Source organism: Chelonoidis abingdonii, chromosome 2 (assembly GCF_003597395.2).
Source record: "Chelonoidis abingdonii isolate Lonesome George chromosome 2, CheloAbing_2.0, whole genome shotgun sequence".
Classification (NCBI taxonomy): domain Eukaryota; kingdom Metazoa; phylum Chordata; order Testudines; family Testudinidae; genus Chelonoidis; species Chelonoidis abingdonii.
In genome coordinates this window covers 258,289,688-258,307,561 of record NC_133770.1, presented here as the reverse complement: position 1 = coordinate 258,307,561, position 17,874 = coordinate 258,289,688, and the positions used below count along the sequence as shown (strand labels likewise).

The 17,874-nt window shown below is 39.3% G+C and overlaps 1 protein-coding gene across 2 annotated transcripts in view; it reads left to right on the top strand.

The window, feature by feature from the left end:
- The window catches only part of VIRMA (vir like m6A methyltransferase associated), a 43,664-nt gene that overhangs the window by 8,463 nt on the left and 17,327 nt on the right, over window positions 1–17,874 (top strand). For both annotated transcript variants that reach the window (XM_032787221.2, XM_032787220.2), the window contains exons 4-13: window positions 416–464; window positions 1,813–1,981; window positions 3,054–3,176; window positions 3,922–4,215; window positions 6,059–7,208; window positions 8,192–8,683; window positions 12,075–12,229; window positions 13,652–13,734; window positions 16,476–16,569; window positions 16,704–17,248. In XM_032787221.2, coding sequence (XP_032643112.1) covers window positions 416–464; window positions 1,813–1,981; window positions 3,054–3,176; window positions 3,922–4,215; window positions 6,059–7,208; window positions 8,192–8,683; window positions 12,075–12,229; window positions 13,652–13,734; window positions 16,476–16,569; window positions 16,704–17,248 — 3,154 coding nt within the window. The remainder of the gene's footprint in view (window positions 1–415; window positions 465–1,812; window positions 1,982–3,053; window positions 3,177–3,921; window positions 4,216–6,058; window positions 7,209–8,191; window positions 8,684–12,074; window positions 12,230–13,651; window positions 13,735–16,475; window positions 16,570–16,703; window positions 17,249–17,874) is intronic.

Sequence of the window (17,874 nt, the reverse complement as noted above, 5' to 3'; positions counted from 1 at the left end):
CTTTGAGACTAAAGGATGCATGTACATCCAGGCCTGCCCATCTATGCTTCCATATTTGCTTCTTTCTACTCTTTCCCTAGCATGAACCCTAGTTGCCCCCCTCTTCTTTCATTGTGTTAGTGGAGAGAGATCTATGCTTAAAGGGTCTGGGTGGAAGTTCCCAACCGTGACTTTTTAACTGACAGTATCACTTTAATGTCAATGTATATTGAAAGTTCTTTGAGCTTTTTACATTCCTAAGTTGATAAACCTAGATATTGTATAGTGTTTTGATACTGGCTTGAAGTCTCGTTCTTTCTTTCACTTAAGGTGAAAATAAGGTGGTATTAAAGGGTCATGTACAGAAATGTCCATACTTTATGTGTAAAGGACTTTTGTTAAACATTGAGAAATAAGTTTGTGTTTTGTTTAACAGCCTTGACTATGATGAGAACTCTTCAATTATCTTTAGACCCAATGCAAAGGTAATAATTGTACCTATTTATGCTGTAATTTCAATGTTTTTCTTCTTCCTGTGTGGCTATTATTTGAATACCACGATGCTGCTATTTAGTGTGCTTAGCACTGTGCAAGCAATTGTAGGGGAAGACCCTATTCTGGAGAGCTCATATTCTAAGCTAGTCCATACAGTTCAGTCGTATGATACATTAGGACAGGGGTCGGCAACCTTTCAGAAGTGGTGTGCCGAGTCTCCATTTATTCACTCTAATTTAAGGTTTCACGTGCCAGTAATACATTTTAACATTTTTAGAAAGTCTCTTTCTATAAGCCTATAATATATAACTAAACTATTGTTGTATATAAAGTAAATAAGGTTTTTAAAATGTTTAAGAAGCTTCATTTAAAAATTAAATTAAAATGCAGAGCCTCCCGGACCAGTGGCCAGCACCTGGGCAGTGTGAGTGCCACTGAAAACCAGCTCGCGTGCCGCCTTCGGTACCTGTGCTGTAGGTTGCCTACCCCTGCACTAGAGGCATGATTTTAAAAAGTAGCCTAAAGTTATGTTCCAAGTAAGTGGCTTGATTTTCAAAAGTGTTGATCACTCAAGAGCTTCTATTTAGTTCACTAATAACAATGAACTGGGTGATCGCAGCCATCTTGGTGGATGTTCACCTCAGAATTTGACTTGATTGATGAAATGGAAGGGGTTTGAGACCAGGGTTGCTTCATTTTGAGAGAGCCAAACCACTTCATGTCTGCGTCTAGTCACTGGTCTCAGTCTGCGTATTTGGAAAACACTAAAATTAAACATCACGAGTATACTACTATGTGAAGAATAAAGAAGGTTTAGCCTTTTTCCTTTCAGATTACTTATTACTAATGCAGAGGCATATCAGTATTGATTTGTTGGAGAAACAAGGTGGGTGAAGTAACATCTTTTATTCGACCAACTTTTGTTGGTGCAAGAGAGAAGCTTTTGAGCTACATAAAGCTCTTATTTAAGTCATTTAATAATTTTTTGACAGTTACAAACCAGAATTGTTATTGATGATTGTAGCCCACATCTGAGCATATCCGTTAGGTTTGTCTGATGCATTCCAGTGCAATCCGCCCCAGCGAATATTTTAATATACTGGATTTAGTGGCTTTGACAGTGTGTTATAATGAATTCTTTTTGTTGTAAAGTTATTCATGTGGTATAATCAATATGTTAATTTTTCAAAACCTTGAAGAGAGATAAAATATATTAATCTGTAGTTTTTCTTGTGTATTTTAAGCATATACCGATACAGAACTAATAATTTAAAATTAAGTAAAGAGCCTCAGATTCACTTTGAGTTTTTTAAAGATGCTTTTTCTTTTACAAACTAGGTCAACACGGATGGATTGGTCCTAAGAGGCTGGTACAACTGTCTGACATTAGCAATATATGGATCAGTTGATAGGGTAATAAGTCATGACAGAGATTCTCCTCCACCCCCTCCACCACCACCTCCTCCTCCCCAGCAACAACCAGGTTTGAAAAGAAACCCAAAACATGGTAAGTATTTTAGAATCATCTGAAGTAGGACAGAAGTAGGACAGAAGTAGAATCATCTGAAGTAGGACAGAAAAGTTTTTTCATTAAAATTAATTATCCCAGTGTCTAAAGGATAATCTTCATATTCTGAGATTTCATTGGACTTAATTATCCAGCTGTAAATTTTTGTCTCTTTCCATGTTATCTCTTTGTAGGTTTTAGACAGAATATTTCTTAATAAGTTCCTCTTCTTTTTCTAATGCTTTTAGTGAGAGCAAGTGACTTTGATTAACACAAGGTACTTGATGAAAGGGTGCAGCTGAAGATGTAAATTAATTTGTGTTTTCCATGAGCTAAACTTTAAGTAAAAGTGTTGGTGATTAAAATCAGTGCTTCCAAAACTGAGAGTTAATGAACAAAGCAGTAGTTAAAGGACACGAAGGAAAGCCTTTTACTTAGCCCTCTGTTTGTGACTCTCAGGTTGCTAAAAAGCAATTGTGATCATACCAGAAGTAGAGTGGCTCTGTGCAGCAGTCACGAACAGGTTTCCATTTCTGCCTCAGTAATGGTTTCAGAATTAGGGAGAGAACTGCACTGTTCAGATCTTTAATCATTTTACTGTAGAAATATAACTTGTACTATAAACTTTCAGCTTCAGATTAAAATTTGATTTTAAATAATTTTAACTAGTCATGGTAGATTTATAGTATTACTAGTCACATTGAAAGCAAATAATCAAGTGGCTAAGTAAATACAAATCTTCACCGTAACTTATGATTTAAAAAAAACTCTAAAATGAATCTTGAACTCAGTGTTTATGTAAGAAATGTCTTTGTTCATAAGCAGAGGCTTCTGTTAGCTTTTAATTCACCCAGTGGCTTTAAATCTTTATGGGTGCTTCAGCAAGGGTGGTTTCAGCATGAGAGCACCTTCCAGTGAACATTTCCCCCTAGATGTTGCATGATGAAGGTAGATATGCTACATGAGGGGTGCTTCCTAATCAAGGTTGGCATCTACATTGTAAAATGTGCTACATTTTCCATCCTCCTCCCCTAAAATAATTTTTTTTGTTTTTTGAAAAACAAAAATATAGTTGATGGGGAGAAAGAAGATCAGTTCAATGGGAGCCCTCCAAGACCACAGCCCAGGGGACCCAGGACTCCTCCAGGCCCTCCACCTCCTGATGATGATGAAGATGAGCCCATGCCTGTGACAGGTATAGCTAATATAGATTCTTATTCTCTGTCTACTGCACAGCAGTGGATAACGAGGGGAAGAAGGCCCACCATGTTACCTAGTGGTAGGTGAGTTTTCTGCTCTCATTGATGTTGACAGATTCATTGAGGGGAGGAAGGGATAGCTCAATGGTTTGAACATAGGCCTGCTAAACCCAGGGTTGTGAGTTCAATCCTTGAGGGGGCCATTTAGGGATCTGGGGCAAAAATCTGTGTGGGGATTGGTCCTGATCTGAGCAGGGGGTTGGACTAGATGACCTCCTGAGGTCCCTTCCAACCCTAATATTCTATGATTCTATCCTCTTTAGGAAAAGCAATGCAGATGTAGGATTGGTAGGAGAATCCCTTGTTCTGATGTACCGTTTTCAATAACTATATTCAGTGTAAACATTTGAAACATTAAATATAGACCTGTGTAGTGCCTGATCCTGCACTCTATATCCCATACAAAATTTCCGTGGACTTCAGTGAATTTTTTTCCTGCATAAGGACTACAGAATCAAAGTACAGTAGTAGTCTATGCATTTTTACTATGGATTAAAAGTGCATAGAACTGTTTATGTAAATACAATTGTAATAAGATAAATAATTGTAGTGAATGTTAAGTAAAAGCATTTGAATGCTTTTTGAATTTTTTTTTTAATTTCACTCTTCACACCACAAAACCTGTAAACATTGTTAACTATTGGGTTTAGTAATAATGAGATTTATCCCTTACTTTTTCAGTGGCTGGGGAAAAGGAAGATGATGTTGATCACAGGGAGGACTACTTTGAGCCAATTTCTCCTGATCGAACGTCTGTTCACCAAGAAGGCCAGTACTCTGATGAAGGGGAGGTAGAGGAGGAGCAGCCAGAAGAAGGGGAGGATGAGGAGGAAGATGTGGATGTTGAGGAAGATGAGGAAGAGGACGAGGAGGATGGCCATACAGTAGAGAGTATTCCTGAGGAAGAAGACGAGGAGGAGGAGGAGGAGGAGGAGGATGAAGAAGAGGACGGTGAGGAGGAGGAGGAGGGTGAAGGTGAGTATTATACACAAATAGAAATAACTGAGATAATACAATTTTTTGAGGGAGTGGAGTCAAAAGACTAAAGCAGATGACTCGGAGTGAGTAGATCTGATTCTTATCCTAGCTCTATAACTGCTTTGTGTTAAATTTGGGCAAGTCACTTAGCTTGTCTTTTTCTCAATTTGTAAAGAACGTGGAAGAAAGGCCCTATAAATGTAAATTATTATTTATTAATAAAAAATCCGATTCTTCTGTCTCAGTAACTGTGAAGGTGTATGTGTGCTTTACCTACACTATCTTGCACCTTTGACCTGATGAATAACCAAATTAATTCAATGAACAAGTAAATTTCAAGATAGCTGGTATTAAACCCTGTGCTACGACAACTCAATAATCTTTATTTTCTTAAAATATAACCCGCCCAATATTCCCTGAAAAACAAACAAAACCTGCCCAAACTCCACTGCCCATGACTGATACCACAGTAACAAACTTTTATAATTACATGATGGAGGATTGAATACTTTGGAAAGGAATTAGACTGAATTTTCAAGGATATGTGAAAATATATGGAAAGGAAAAGGGAAGGTTGATATTCACCAATGCCCAAGAAGCCCCTTGTATTCTCAGGAAAGTAACCAATTAATAAATGCCTGTCTGACCCAAAATAATCCATGCTTCTCAGCCTTGAAAATTGTTTAACCACTTCACGATGCCTAACTTGCCGCGTGTGTGGAGCAAGACAACCTTCCATTGCTGCTCCATAGACGTGCTATGGTTTGTACCAACTTGCCAACATTCCAACAGAATGTCAGCATTTCAAAGAATACAGAGGAATTCTGTTGGGTCATAGGGACTCCAGCAGAGAAGAGCAGCCAAGCAGTGAACATTAAGAAGGACGAGATAACTAGATTTATGGAAAGATTTTTTTTAAGCCTGAATAAAATTATCAGGGAGAGATTTTTAGCAGCTGTTCCGCTTATTGTCAACCTTTCATAATCAGAGATGTTTAAAAGAGTAATTATGATATATGCTGCTGCTGTTACATAATGTTGTCTAGAACTATCATTTTATGTTTGGATTTCTCACTCTAGTAAACAGGCTCCTTGCTTCCTTCTTCGTGGATGTGCTGCAGCCATGCTGTGAGAAAGAGTAGTCTACTAATTTTGACTTCCAAGTATGATAGTAGAAAGAAATCTTTCAGTGTTTTGGATATTTTAGATTTTCCAAATATAAATATGTATATTACTTTTGTAACTCTGGGGCTGTGGCAGCGGGGCTCGGGCGGTGCTTTAAATGGTCCAGGGCTCCGGCTGCTGCAGGGAGCCCTGGGCCCTTTAAGTCACCGGTGGAGCCCTGCCACTGCTACCCTGGGTCTGCGGCAGCAGGACTCACCGGCTATTTAAAGGGCCCAGGGCTGCTGCGGGGAGCTCTGGGCCCTTTAAATCATCATTGGAGCCCTGCTGCTGCTACACTGGGGCTGTGGTAGCGGGGCTCGCCGACTATTTAAAGGGCCTGGGGCTCCGGCTGCTGCAGGGAGCCCCAGGCCCTTTAAATCACTGCTGGAGCCCTGGTGCTGCTACACTGGGGCTGCGGCAGCGGGACTCCACCGGTGATTTAAAGGGCCTGGGGCTCCCTGCGGCTGGAGCCCCGGGCTCTTTAAATCACCATTGCAGCCCTGCCACTGCTACCCCGATATAACGGCGTTTCACTTATAACGCGGTAGGGATTTTGGGCTCCCAATGACCATGTTATATCGGGGTAGTGGTGTACTTTGAGTAGTTCTCTGAAGTTCGTAAACTGGGCTTGATGTAACTGATTTATTTATTAAATTAAACTTAAAACTCTTTTGCAGGTGATGATGGCTATGAGCAGATTTCAAGTGATGAAGATGGAATTGCTGATCTGGAACGTGAAACATTTAAGTATCCAAGCTTTGATATTGAATATACTCCTGAGGATCTAGCCTCAGTGCCATCTGTGACATATGAGCCTTATGAAAGAGAGCTTGGACCTCTTTTGTACTTTAATTGTCCTTACAAGACCATATTTGAGGTTGAAGTTGGTAAGATAAAGGATCAAGATCCAGACAAGGAAAATTCAGGGACAGTAGAAGCCTCAGTTAAGCTAATTGAACTCCTGGAATTATATCAGGAAGAAAGGGGTGCAAAGTGGGTCACAGCTTTAGAAGAAATTCCAAATTTAATAACAAAAGGACTCAGCTACCTGCAAGTGAAGAACACAACACAGGACTATATTACCCAATTAGTAGATTGGACAATGCAGGCTTTAAACTTGCAGGTAGCTCTCAGGCAGCCTATTGCTTTGAATGTCCGACAGCTTAAAGCTGGAACAAAATTGGTGTCATCGCTAGCAGAATGTGGGACTCAGGGAATCATGGGACTCTTGCATTCAGGAGTTATTAATGCATTATTTGAATTGTTGTTTGCAGATCATGTTTCATCCTCCCTTAAACTTAATGCTTTTAAAGCTTTGGATAGTGTTATCAGCATGACTGAGGGAATGGAAATGTTTTTAAGAGGTGGGTTAGAAGTACACGAAAAAAGTGGTTATCAGAAACTCTTAGAGCTCATACTATTAGATCAGACTGTGAGAGTAGTCACTGCAGGTTCTGCAATTCTGCAGAAATGCCATTTCTATGAGATTCTGTCAGACATTAAAAAGCTTGGTGACCAGTTAGCGGAGAATACTCCTCCCCTACCTAATCATATGGAGTCTGAGCAGGAACCAGACCTTGGACTTGAGAGAACCAACCCAGAATATGAAAATGATGTGGAGGCACCTATGGATATGGATCATCTTTTGGAATCTTCTAATATCAGTGAAGGAGAAGTAGAAAAACTTATTAGCCTCTTAGACGAAATCTTTCATTTGATGGAGACTGCACCGCATACAATGATTCAGCCACCAGTAAAATCTTTTCCAACAATGGCGCGCATTACAGGACCCCCAGAAAGGGATGATCCGTATCCAGTCCTTTTCAGGTAAGACAGTTGTAGTTCACTTTCGATACCAGCTTTGGGTACCAGAACTGGGTTCTTTTTTCAGTTTGGTACCTATGCATGTTTTGTGGACTACATACGCAATAGAGTAAAGCAATGACTAACATTACGCTAGATTTTTCACTTTGCTAATATACCTTTAGTGGAGGCTTACATATTGCTTTAATAAGCATTTGGGAAGACTGGATGGTTTATGGGATTGCAATTATGTTGTTGTTTGTAGTTCAGCCTATGTTAGTACTAACCCGAAGTTGTTATCGTCTTACTATTTATTAGTCGTATTATGGTAGCACCAACGAGCCCCATTTGTGGATCAGGGTCCACTGTGCAAGGTACTGTACAAACATTTAACAAAAAGACAATCCCCTCCCCAGAAGAGCTTGCACTTGATGGTCTGAGACTAGTTCCTGCTGTGGACAAGCAGCTGTATCACAAAATCCTTCACTGTCATCTTTGGCAGTTGCAGCAAAGTGACCAAGGACTGAATGGGCAGGGTGTCTGTATATTGCAAAAGATGCCTTTTAAAGCCCATCTCTATGTACAAACTCCTAAAGAAGTTGTGTTCGTTTTTTTTTTTTATAAAGTGAAATTAAGTTCAAGAACTACCAGTATTAAAAAGTTAAGGTTGACGATTCAAATCCTAAAAATTTAGACTATTCCAAAAATTAAAGGTTTTGCTCATTGGTGGTGGTGGTCAATCTGTGATTTTATTGTGTACATTATTTATCTCAATGGGGATTTACTCCTCATTATATAGTTACAATAATTACATTGTGGAAAAAAGGCTCAGAATTCTGCTACTTAATTATGAAGTATGGTTAATATATGGTTTTTCATAATATACAAAAGAATAAATTCTGGTGGTCCAAAATATAGGCTAAGATACAGAGGATCTATTTTCTGTCAATGTTCTATGTATCCAGATCATCATATGTTACAGATACTTCTGTTTTACCTTTCTGCAGATACCTTCATAGTCACCATTTCTTGGAATCTATCACCTTGTTACTATCCATTCCAATAACAAGTGCTCATCCTGGTGTGCTTCAGGCTGTCAGAGATGTGTTGAAGTTCCTGGGACAGTCACAAAAAGGTCTCCTCTTCTTCCTGTCTGAGTATGAAGCAACAAACCTGTTGATTAGGGCGCTGTGTCAGTTTTCTGATCCAGATCAAGAAGAAGGTCTCCAATCAGATGGTGCCAGTGATGATGCATTTGCCTTGTGGCTCCTGCATTCAACACAGACGTTGCAGTGTATTTCAGAATTATTCTGCCATTTTCAGCGGTGCACAGCCAGTGAGGAAACTGACCACTCGGACCTCTTGGGAACACTTCATAACCTTTACCTGATTACTTTTAACCCTGTTGGAAGATCTGCTGTAGCTCATGTGTTCAGCCTTGAGAAGAACCTCCAAAGTCTTATTACTTTAATGGAATACTATTCCAAAGAAGCTTTAGGGTAATTGTATATTTGTGTTTACTCCTTATTTGCATATACTAGCTGTCCCTTTTGTAAAGAAATAGGTGGCGTAGAAGACAACAGAAAAAACCTTACGCTTTGATGATTTTGCAGAATTACCATTGATTCAGAATAGAATTACAGCGTAGAAATTGCAGACATCTTCTGTAATCAAATATCTGTTAGCATGGAAACTATATAGGTCCTCAAGAAAAATGTTTAGTAGTTTCACTAGAGGTCAGTTTTTAAAAAAAATTACTAAATATTAAGCAGTGTTTTATCCAAGCTTGCTGTTTGAACTGTGAAACCAGATATAGAATTGTAGGGTTAGAAGGGACAGCCAGGGTCATCTAGTCTAACCCTCTGCGAAGATGCAGGATTTGTTGTGTCTAAACCATTCAGGACGGTGGCTATCCAGTTCCTTTAGAAAACCTCCAGTGAAGGAGCTTCCACAACCTCCCTAAGCAGTCTGTTTCCTTCTCCTACTGTCCTTGCAGTTAGGAATTTTTTCCCTGAGATTTAATCTAAATCTGTTATGCTGTAGTTTGAACCCACTGCCTCTTGTCCTGCCTTCTGTGGCAAGAGAGAAGAACTTTTCTCCATTTTTTTTTTTTCTTCAAGTATTTGAAGACTGTTTTTGTGTTTCCCCCTTAATCTTTTCCAAACTGAACATCTCCGCCCCCCCAGATTTCTGAAATCATGAAATTTACAATTTTAAAAATCCTACGACAATGAAATTGACCAAAATGGACCGTGAATTTGATAGGGCCTTACTCACATGGCTTGCATTCCATCCCTTTTATCATCTTTGTCGCACATCTCTGGATCCTTTCCAGTTTCTGTACAACCTCTCTATACATTGGTGGCCAAAAGTGACCAGCTGAGGCTTATCCAGCGCCGAGTAGAGTGGTACTATCCGCTCCCGTGACTTGCATGTTATGCCTCCATTAATGCAACCTAAAATTCCACCCCCTCGGAAACAGCATTGCATCGCTGACTCATGTTGAGGTTGTGATCCACCACAACTCCCAGATCCTTCTCAGTGGTGCTGCTGCCAAGCCAGTTATCCCCTGTTTTGCATTTGTGCATTTGGTTGTTCTTCCCTTAGTGTTGCACATTACATTTGTCTTCGTTAAATTTCATTGTGTTATCTATAGCTCAGTTCTCCAAGTTATCAAGAACCCTCTGAATTTTATCTCTATACTCCAAAGTGTTGGCAACCCCCATTGCTTTCTGTCATCTGCAGATTTAATCAGTACGCTCTCTATTCCTGAATTCAGGTAATTAATAAATACGTAAAATGAGACTGGACCCAGAACAGATCCCCATGGAACCCTACTTGAGACCTCCCTCCAATCCCACATCATTCTATTAATAGTTACTTTTTGTTTGCGGTTGTTTTTTATCCAATTATATGTATCCACTTAATGGTAGTTCCACCTAGCACACATTTCTTCAGTTTTACTTATCAGAATGTCATGTAGAACTGTGTCAAAAGCCTTGCTGAAGTCCAGGTATATTAGGTTCACCACATTCCTCCTGTCCACTAAACCAGTTACTTTGTCAAAGAAGGAAATCAAGCTGGTTTGGCATGATTTGTTCTTAGTAAATCCATGCTGGCTGCTAGTGGTCACCCCTTCATTCTCCAGGTATTCACATATTGAATGTTTTAAACATTGTTCTATTAGCTTCCCAAGAATCAAAATCAGGCTGTTCCCCGACTCTTCCTTTCCCCTGTTTTTAAAGATGAGCACTACGTTAGCCCTTTTCCAGCCTCTGGGACCTCTCCTGACATCCATGAGTTTAAATATTGTTGCCAGTGGCTCCGAGATTTCTTCAGCTAATTCCTTCAGTACTCCTGGGTGAATAGCCTCTGGCCCCACTGATTTGAATTCATTCAAATTGGTCAGAAGATCTCTGAAATGTTCTGTACTTTTCCCAATATGCATCCTTTCCCCTGTATTGTCTGTGGTAATTTTACTAGTTGTCTGGTTACGTTATTTTTTGTGAGAAGACTAAAACAAAGTAGACACTGAGCAGCTCTGCTTTCCTATCATCTTCTAAAAAAGAACAGGAGTACTTGTGGCACCTTAGAGACTAACAAATTTGTTACAGCATAAGCTTTCGTGAGCTACAGCTCACTTCTTCAGATGCATAGAATGGAACACACAGACAGGAGATATTTATACATACAGAGAACATGAAAAGGTGGATGTATGCATACCAACAGGAAGAGTCTAATCAATTGAGATGAGCTGTCATCAGCAGGAGAAAAAAAACTTTTGAAGTGATAATTGGGATGACCCACAGAAGGTCTGAGGAGAACTTAACATAGGGAAATAGATTCAATTAGTGTAATAACCCAACCATTCCCAATCTCTGTTTAAACCTAAGTTAATTGTATCTAATTTACATATTAATTCAAGTTCAGCAATCTCTCTTGGGAGTCTGTTTTTGAAGTTTTTTGTTGCAAAATTGCCACTTTCAAGTCTGTCACTGAGTGGTTAGAGAGGTTGAAGTGTTCTCCCACTGGTTTTTGAATGTTATGATTCCTGATGTCAGATTTGTGTCCATTTATTCTGTTACCTAGTTGTGTCCGGTTTGGCCAATGTACATGGCAGAGGGGCATTGCTGGCTGTTAGTCTCTAAGGTGCCCAAGTACTCTTGTTCTTTTTGCGGATACAGACTAACACGGCTGCTACTCTGAAACCTATCATCTTCTGTTACCAGTTCTCCTTCTCCACTGAGCTGTAGACCCACACCATCCTTGGTTTTTCTATTTTGACTGACGTATTTGAAGAACTCCTTTTTGTTGTGTCTAATACTTCTTGCCCGCTGAAACTCATTCTTTTCCTTGACTTTCCTGATTGGGGACTATACAGAACAAGAATTTTTTTTGTTTTGTTTCCACATTAGAAGTTTCCCCAAATCTTGAAAATGTTGTCACTCTGTGTTTCTGGAGAGACTTATGACATGAGGAGCAGATTTATTTATTCTTTTCTTGAACAGCACTGGTGAAGCAGCGTAAGAAAATATACTCTCTGCTTGCTTGAATATAGCCAATGCTATCCATTTCCCTTTTTTTGCGTAGTGAAGTTTCAGAAGAGGAAACATAAGAAATGTCTAAACTATATAAGTAGCAATTACTGTAAAAAACCCAAACTGACCAGATATTAATTATATTTTGAGCTCTTGTCAATTGTTTTAGCTTTCAAAAATTACTATAAAGAGAGTGATTTTTATTTCACAGTATGAAAATTTTGTAGGTGAACTTGTAATGAAGATAGAGTTCTGCAGGCAGATTCATAAAGACTCAGGAGTGAAAAAATCTATCAAGTATCCAGTGTGCTAGTCTAGAATTTAAGAGGAAAATCCTATATCCTTCTTTCAGTGATTCCAAGTCCAAGAAGTCGGTAGCCTATAATTATGCATGCATACTTGTTTTGCTGGTGGTTCAGTCTTCCAGTGATGTCCAAATGCTGGAACAGTACTCAGCGCCTTTATTGAAGCTTTGTAAGGCAGATGAAAATAACACCAAATTGCAAGGTACAGTATGTGTCATTATCAGGTGAATTGTTCGGAATGTATAGAAATTTTTTTTGTATGTTGGTAATTAGTACTTCATGATCATCTGGTTTTGATAATGGGTATAATGAAATTCCCTTTTTAGCTGTGTATGATTAGGCTGAGTCATTGAAAAGATGTATAATTTTTTCTGTTATACTAATATGAGTTCTTCAACTTGAATACTTTTCAAGTTTATATTTTATGTAATATTCATTACCAAGAATATCAGATAATTGCAGGAAATTTGCACTCTTTTTTGGAAATAATTAGGAAGGGAAGATTTAGCAAAAATAGGGAGTCAGTGGCCGATTCTTACTTAAGCTGTTTTTTTAATTTTTCTCCCACTAGCCCAGAACTCTGGGCCCCCTCCAAACTTTAAAATGCACTACTAGAAACAAAACATTTTCAATACAAAACTTTCAGTTCATCAGTTTTTCCAATTACCAGCCTTTTGCCCAAGAGGGATGCCACTCTACCCAGTCACATCATGAAATCCTACATAAACCATTCTTCAGCTTCCAGCTGTTCCACCTGTGAACCCCCAAACTGGCAGGTTGACAAATCTAGGTTGTTGTGGACCAAGGAGGGGAGTGAACACCAGAGTTGAGGAACTTTGATGGAGAATGCCCTGTGGCTGGGGTTGGGGTTGGGGTTCAGTTGAGCATTTAAGGAGCAGAAGATTTTGATTTGGTTTGTAATTACCTATTTTATGTGCCTCTATGCATGAGAGGAATGTGTTGCTGTTTTGGTTCTGAATGGCTTTAGCATTGTGTTTTTAAAGGGAATTAGGGCTCCTAGAGTCCATGAGAGATTTTCTTAGGTGTGTGTATTTAATTTAAAATAAATAAGAAAAAAAACATTTATAATCTAGTTTTGCATACAAACTGATGTTTACAAATTGTTTACGTGTATGAGTAGGAGTAATGAAAATAGGGACAGGAGTGTTTCTGACAGATAATAACATATTGATATTGTTTCTAGAAGAAATCTCTTCATTAGGGACTTCCCCCAAAAAATTACTGGAAAGGGAAAATGCCTTGCCAATCTAGCAGTATTCCGGGTGTTCACTTTCATTCCATTTAGAAGGTGATTATCCATAAGATAGTCATATGCCAAAAAATCATTTCAGCACCAAACTTGCATGAGCTGAATACTACAGCATTCAAATCAAATGTATGTCCTGCCTTAATGTGATTTTTTTTTTCTTCCTCATTATGTTAATGCAAATCATTAAAATCCTTTCTGTTTATAATTCATACTATGGCTGATACCTGTCAAATTTTCATCTAAGTGCATAGCATAGTCTGTATCAATTAAATTATTCTTAAAGCATGGATTTATAAAACAAATACAATTCTAGTTTGACTTTTCTGTTCACCAAAGTATTATCTTGTTTTTTAGAGCTCTGCAAGTGGCTTGAACCTTTGAAAAATCTTAGATTTGAAATTAATTGTATCCCAAATCTCATTGAATATATTAAACAGGTTAGTAAAATTTTTGATACAGATGTTACTTTGTTTGAGAATGTGACATTAGAAGCTTTTGCCTATGCAATCAATTTGTCCTTCCATTCTTGATGTCTCAGTCCAACATTTGAAAAGTCTGTGACTTCCATAGCAGATTGTGATGCCATTGAAATAGAAGGAAAGAGTAGGCTGATTTTTGTAAGAGGAAGCAGTCTTAAAAGTTGCTAACAACCTGGCAGTTATCTGTGATGGAAGATGGCATACGGAATTTAGTGCGACAGTTTGAAGTGTTTTCCTAAAGTATTGTATGTTTGTAAATTTTGACAGGGCTTTTTCTGCAACTAAAGAGCATCAGTACTTGGTAATTTCAGTCATGTCCATGAGTTGAACATAGACAGAGTGAAACAGGTTTTTGAAGAGTTGGAAAAATGAATGTCAGTAAGATCCAGCTTTCTTGAATGATCCATATCAGTTAGTTCAGACGCTTCTGTCTTTATAACAAAAAATCTCTTTAATTTTTCTTGTATATATTGTGATGCCTAAATAGTCTTCTGACATGATGTCAAGTATCAGAGGGGTAGGCGTGTTAGTCTGGATCTGTAAAAGCAGCAAAGACTCCTATGGCACCTTATAGACTAAGAGATGTTTAGGAGCATGAGCTTTCGTGGGTGAATACCCACTTCGTCGGATGCACATAGTGGCAATTTCCAGGGGCAGGTATATATAAGCAAGCAAAGCTAGAGAAACTGAGGTTAGTTCAATCAGGAGGATGAGGCCATGCTTCTAGCAGTTGAGGTGTTGAAAACAGGGAGGAGAAAAGAACTGTTTGTTAGTTGGGTTCATGCCTTTCACTCAGTCCTTTGCTCTTATATGAGCTGATTGTGTGTTCAATTTGCACTGAACTCGAGTCTCAGCGTTCTCTCTTTGAATGTCTGGTCTTTGTGCACGTTCTTTTTGCTGCAGGATGGATCTAAGCTTGCTTCCGATGATGTCCAGGAGAGGTGAAGTGTTCTCTACAGGAATTTTTGCTTAATTGCGTTATTCTAATATCTGATTTGATGGTCCATTTTTACTATTTTCTGGTAGGGTCCTGTCCAGTTTGGCCGATTAAATCAGCAAGGGGATTGGCTGGCAATATGATGGACATATATATCCTTGTCAGTGGACGTAGTAGTGGTTAGACATGAACGGTGTGGTGTGGTGGATCTGGTCTAGGTCCATGTGTGCGTGTCGCTGGTTGTAGATATGTGAGGCAAGTTGGCAGTCGGGGTTTGTTGCATGGATTGGTTCTTGAGCTAGAGTTATTTGCGCTCGTGGTGTGCAGTTTACTGGTGAAAGAATAGTTTCAGGTTGGCAGGTTGTTCTGTGGCAAGGACTGGCCTGCACTCAAGGCCTGTGAGTGTGGGATCATGTCCAGGATGGTTGTAGATCACCTGATGTGCATTGGAGGAGGTTTAAGCTGGTGACTGTATGTGATGGCCAGATGGAGTCTATTGGTTTCTTTCTTGGATTTGTGTCTTGCAGAGAGGCTTCGTGGGTACATTCTCTGCTCTGTTCGCTGACTGTTTCCTTGATTTCCTTATGCGGGTATGACAGTTGTGAGCAATGCTTATGGAGATTTTGTAGTGTTGGTCTCCTGTCTGAGGCGTCAGAGAGATTCGGTATCGTACCTCCAGTGCTATGGTTGATATGACAATGAGATTGTGTGGTGTGCGCCGGAATGGAAAGCGGAAGGCGTTGAAGCCGCGATAGCCCAAGCGGTCGTACAGATTCTCGGCTATAGGGTTGGATGTTAATAGTGACCATCACTTATTTTGCACGGTGGGTGTCTAGGAAGTGGACCCTTCCGTGGTTAGATTGGGTCCAGGCTAGTTGGTTATGTGGTGGTGGAAGCATGTTTGGAAATTGTGAGGGGAATTTTTCCACCAGACCCATCGGTAATCTAGCTGCAGGAGCCATCCGTGCAACAAACTCTCGATTCACTCCTGCCCATTATATCTACACCAGCGACGAGCCTGACACAGGACCTATAACCAGCTCGCACCCATCCATCCGGTTCATTTCACCTACACGTCACCAATGTAACATATGCCATCATTCACGGCATATGACTCCTCTGCTATGTATATCGATCACAAACTGGGACAGTTCCACGGCAAAGGATACATGGACACAATTCAGATACATTAGGATTCGGCAATATACAGAACAACTGTAGTGGAACACTTCAACTCCCTGGACACCACCATAGGCAGATCTTAAGGTGCCACCTGCAGCAAAAAAACGTCGAGAGCACCAGAGCCTTTTCCAAGAGAAAATGCCTGAAGCTTCAGTTCATGCTTGGCCCAATTTGACACCATAGCTCATGGCTAACAAAGACTGTGAATGGCTTGTCACACTACAAAACCAGTTTCTCCTCCCTTGGTTTTCACACCTCAACTGCTAGAACAGGGCCTCATCCTCCCTGATTGAACTAACCTCGTTATCTCTAGCTTGTTTGCATATATATATATATACACACACACACACACACACACCTGCCCCCTGGAAATTTCCACTACATGCATCCGACGAAGTGGGTATTCACCCACGAAAGCTCATGCTCCTAAACGTCTCTTAGTCTATAAGGTGCCACAGGATTCTTTGCTGCTTTTTCTGACTTGATGTAGATTAGTAAAATAGGTTAGTATAATGTATCAAGCATATCTTTGTTGAAAATTAGTCCCTTGTAACATATGTTCTTTATTCTTTTTTAATAGAATATTGATAGCTTGATGACCCAGGAAGGAGTTGGTCTTCTTACTGCACTCCGTGTTCTTTGTCATGTTGCATGCCCACCACCTCCTGTTGAAGGTATATTACTGGTACAGAAAAAACAGTCTTCTAAGTATTTGTTATTTAATCCCACCTGATAAAGACTGATTTAAATATAATTGATGTGAGATGTATGAAAGTTAATTCCTCGTTCCTCCTCCGCCCCTTTACAGGTCAACAGAAGGATCTTAAATGGAACCTTGCAGTTATTCAGCTCTTTTCTGCTGAAGGAATGGACACCTTCATTCGGGTTCTGCAAAAGTTGAACAGTATTCTTATTCAGCCTTGGAGGCTCCATGTCAACATGGGAACCACACTTCATAGAGTTACTACCATTTCCATGGCACGATGTACACTTAATCTCCTTAAAACCATGTTAACTGAGCTCCTGAGAGGTGGATCTTTTGAATTTAAAGACATGCGTGTTCCTTCAGCACTTGTTTCTTTACATATGCTTCTGTGTTCTATCCCTCTCTCAGGCCGTTTAGATAGTGATGAACAAAAAATTCAGAATGACATTATTGATATTTTATTGACCTTTACCCAGGGAGTTAATGAAAAACTTACAATTTCAGAAGAAACTTTGGCCAATAATACTTGGTCTTTAATGTTAAAGGAGGTCCTCTCTTCAATTTTGCGAATTCCTGAAGGATTTTTCTCTGGACTTATACTGCTTTCAGAATTGCTGCCTCTTCCATTGCCCATGCAAACTACTCAGGTATAATTTTAATTAAATTAGCAATTTAAGAAATAACTTCTATATTTCCTTTAAAGATCATGTTCTTGTTGAGGAAAAGACCAAAGTGAATAAAAGGGTTGATTGAGACTTATAAAAAGGGATTTGTAATCAAATAGGTTGTTTTGAGGTATGTTTAATTATTCATCAGAAATCAGCTTGTGCATGTTTTGTGTTAATTTTAAGCTTCCTAAATAACTGGAGGTTTAAGTCAGTATTACATTGATTTTGTCTCCTATTTAACTAGCTAGTTTTCTGGTATCCCATTATATTATTTAATTTATTAACCTTGCAGCTTTTGTATCCAAAACAAGGAGCTGAAATGGCTGCATAAAGATGTTTGGACTTTTCAGTGTACATTAGTACCAGAAGAGGTGGGAGTTCTAATGTTCAATTTTTGATGTTTAACAAAAGACTAAAAATAAACAGCCTCATTGTGATTGTGTTTACACTGGTGTGAGATTAGACTAGGCCCCAAAGGAACACCTAATCTGTTGAGATGACTATTAGTTTCATTTGCAATTTAGGGCTAAATTCTGTCCTGAGATACATGCTTGCAAATCTTATTGATGTCACTAGTTTTGTGGGCAAGTATCTGAGGAGGGCAG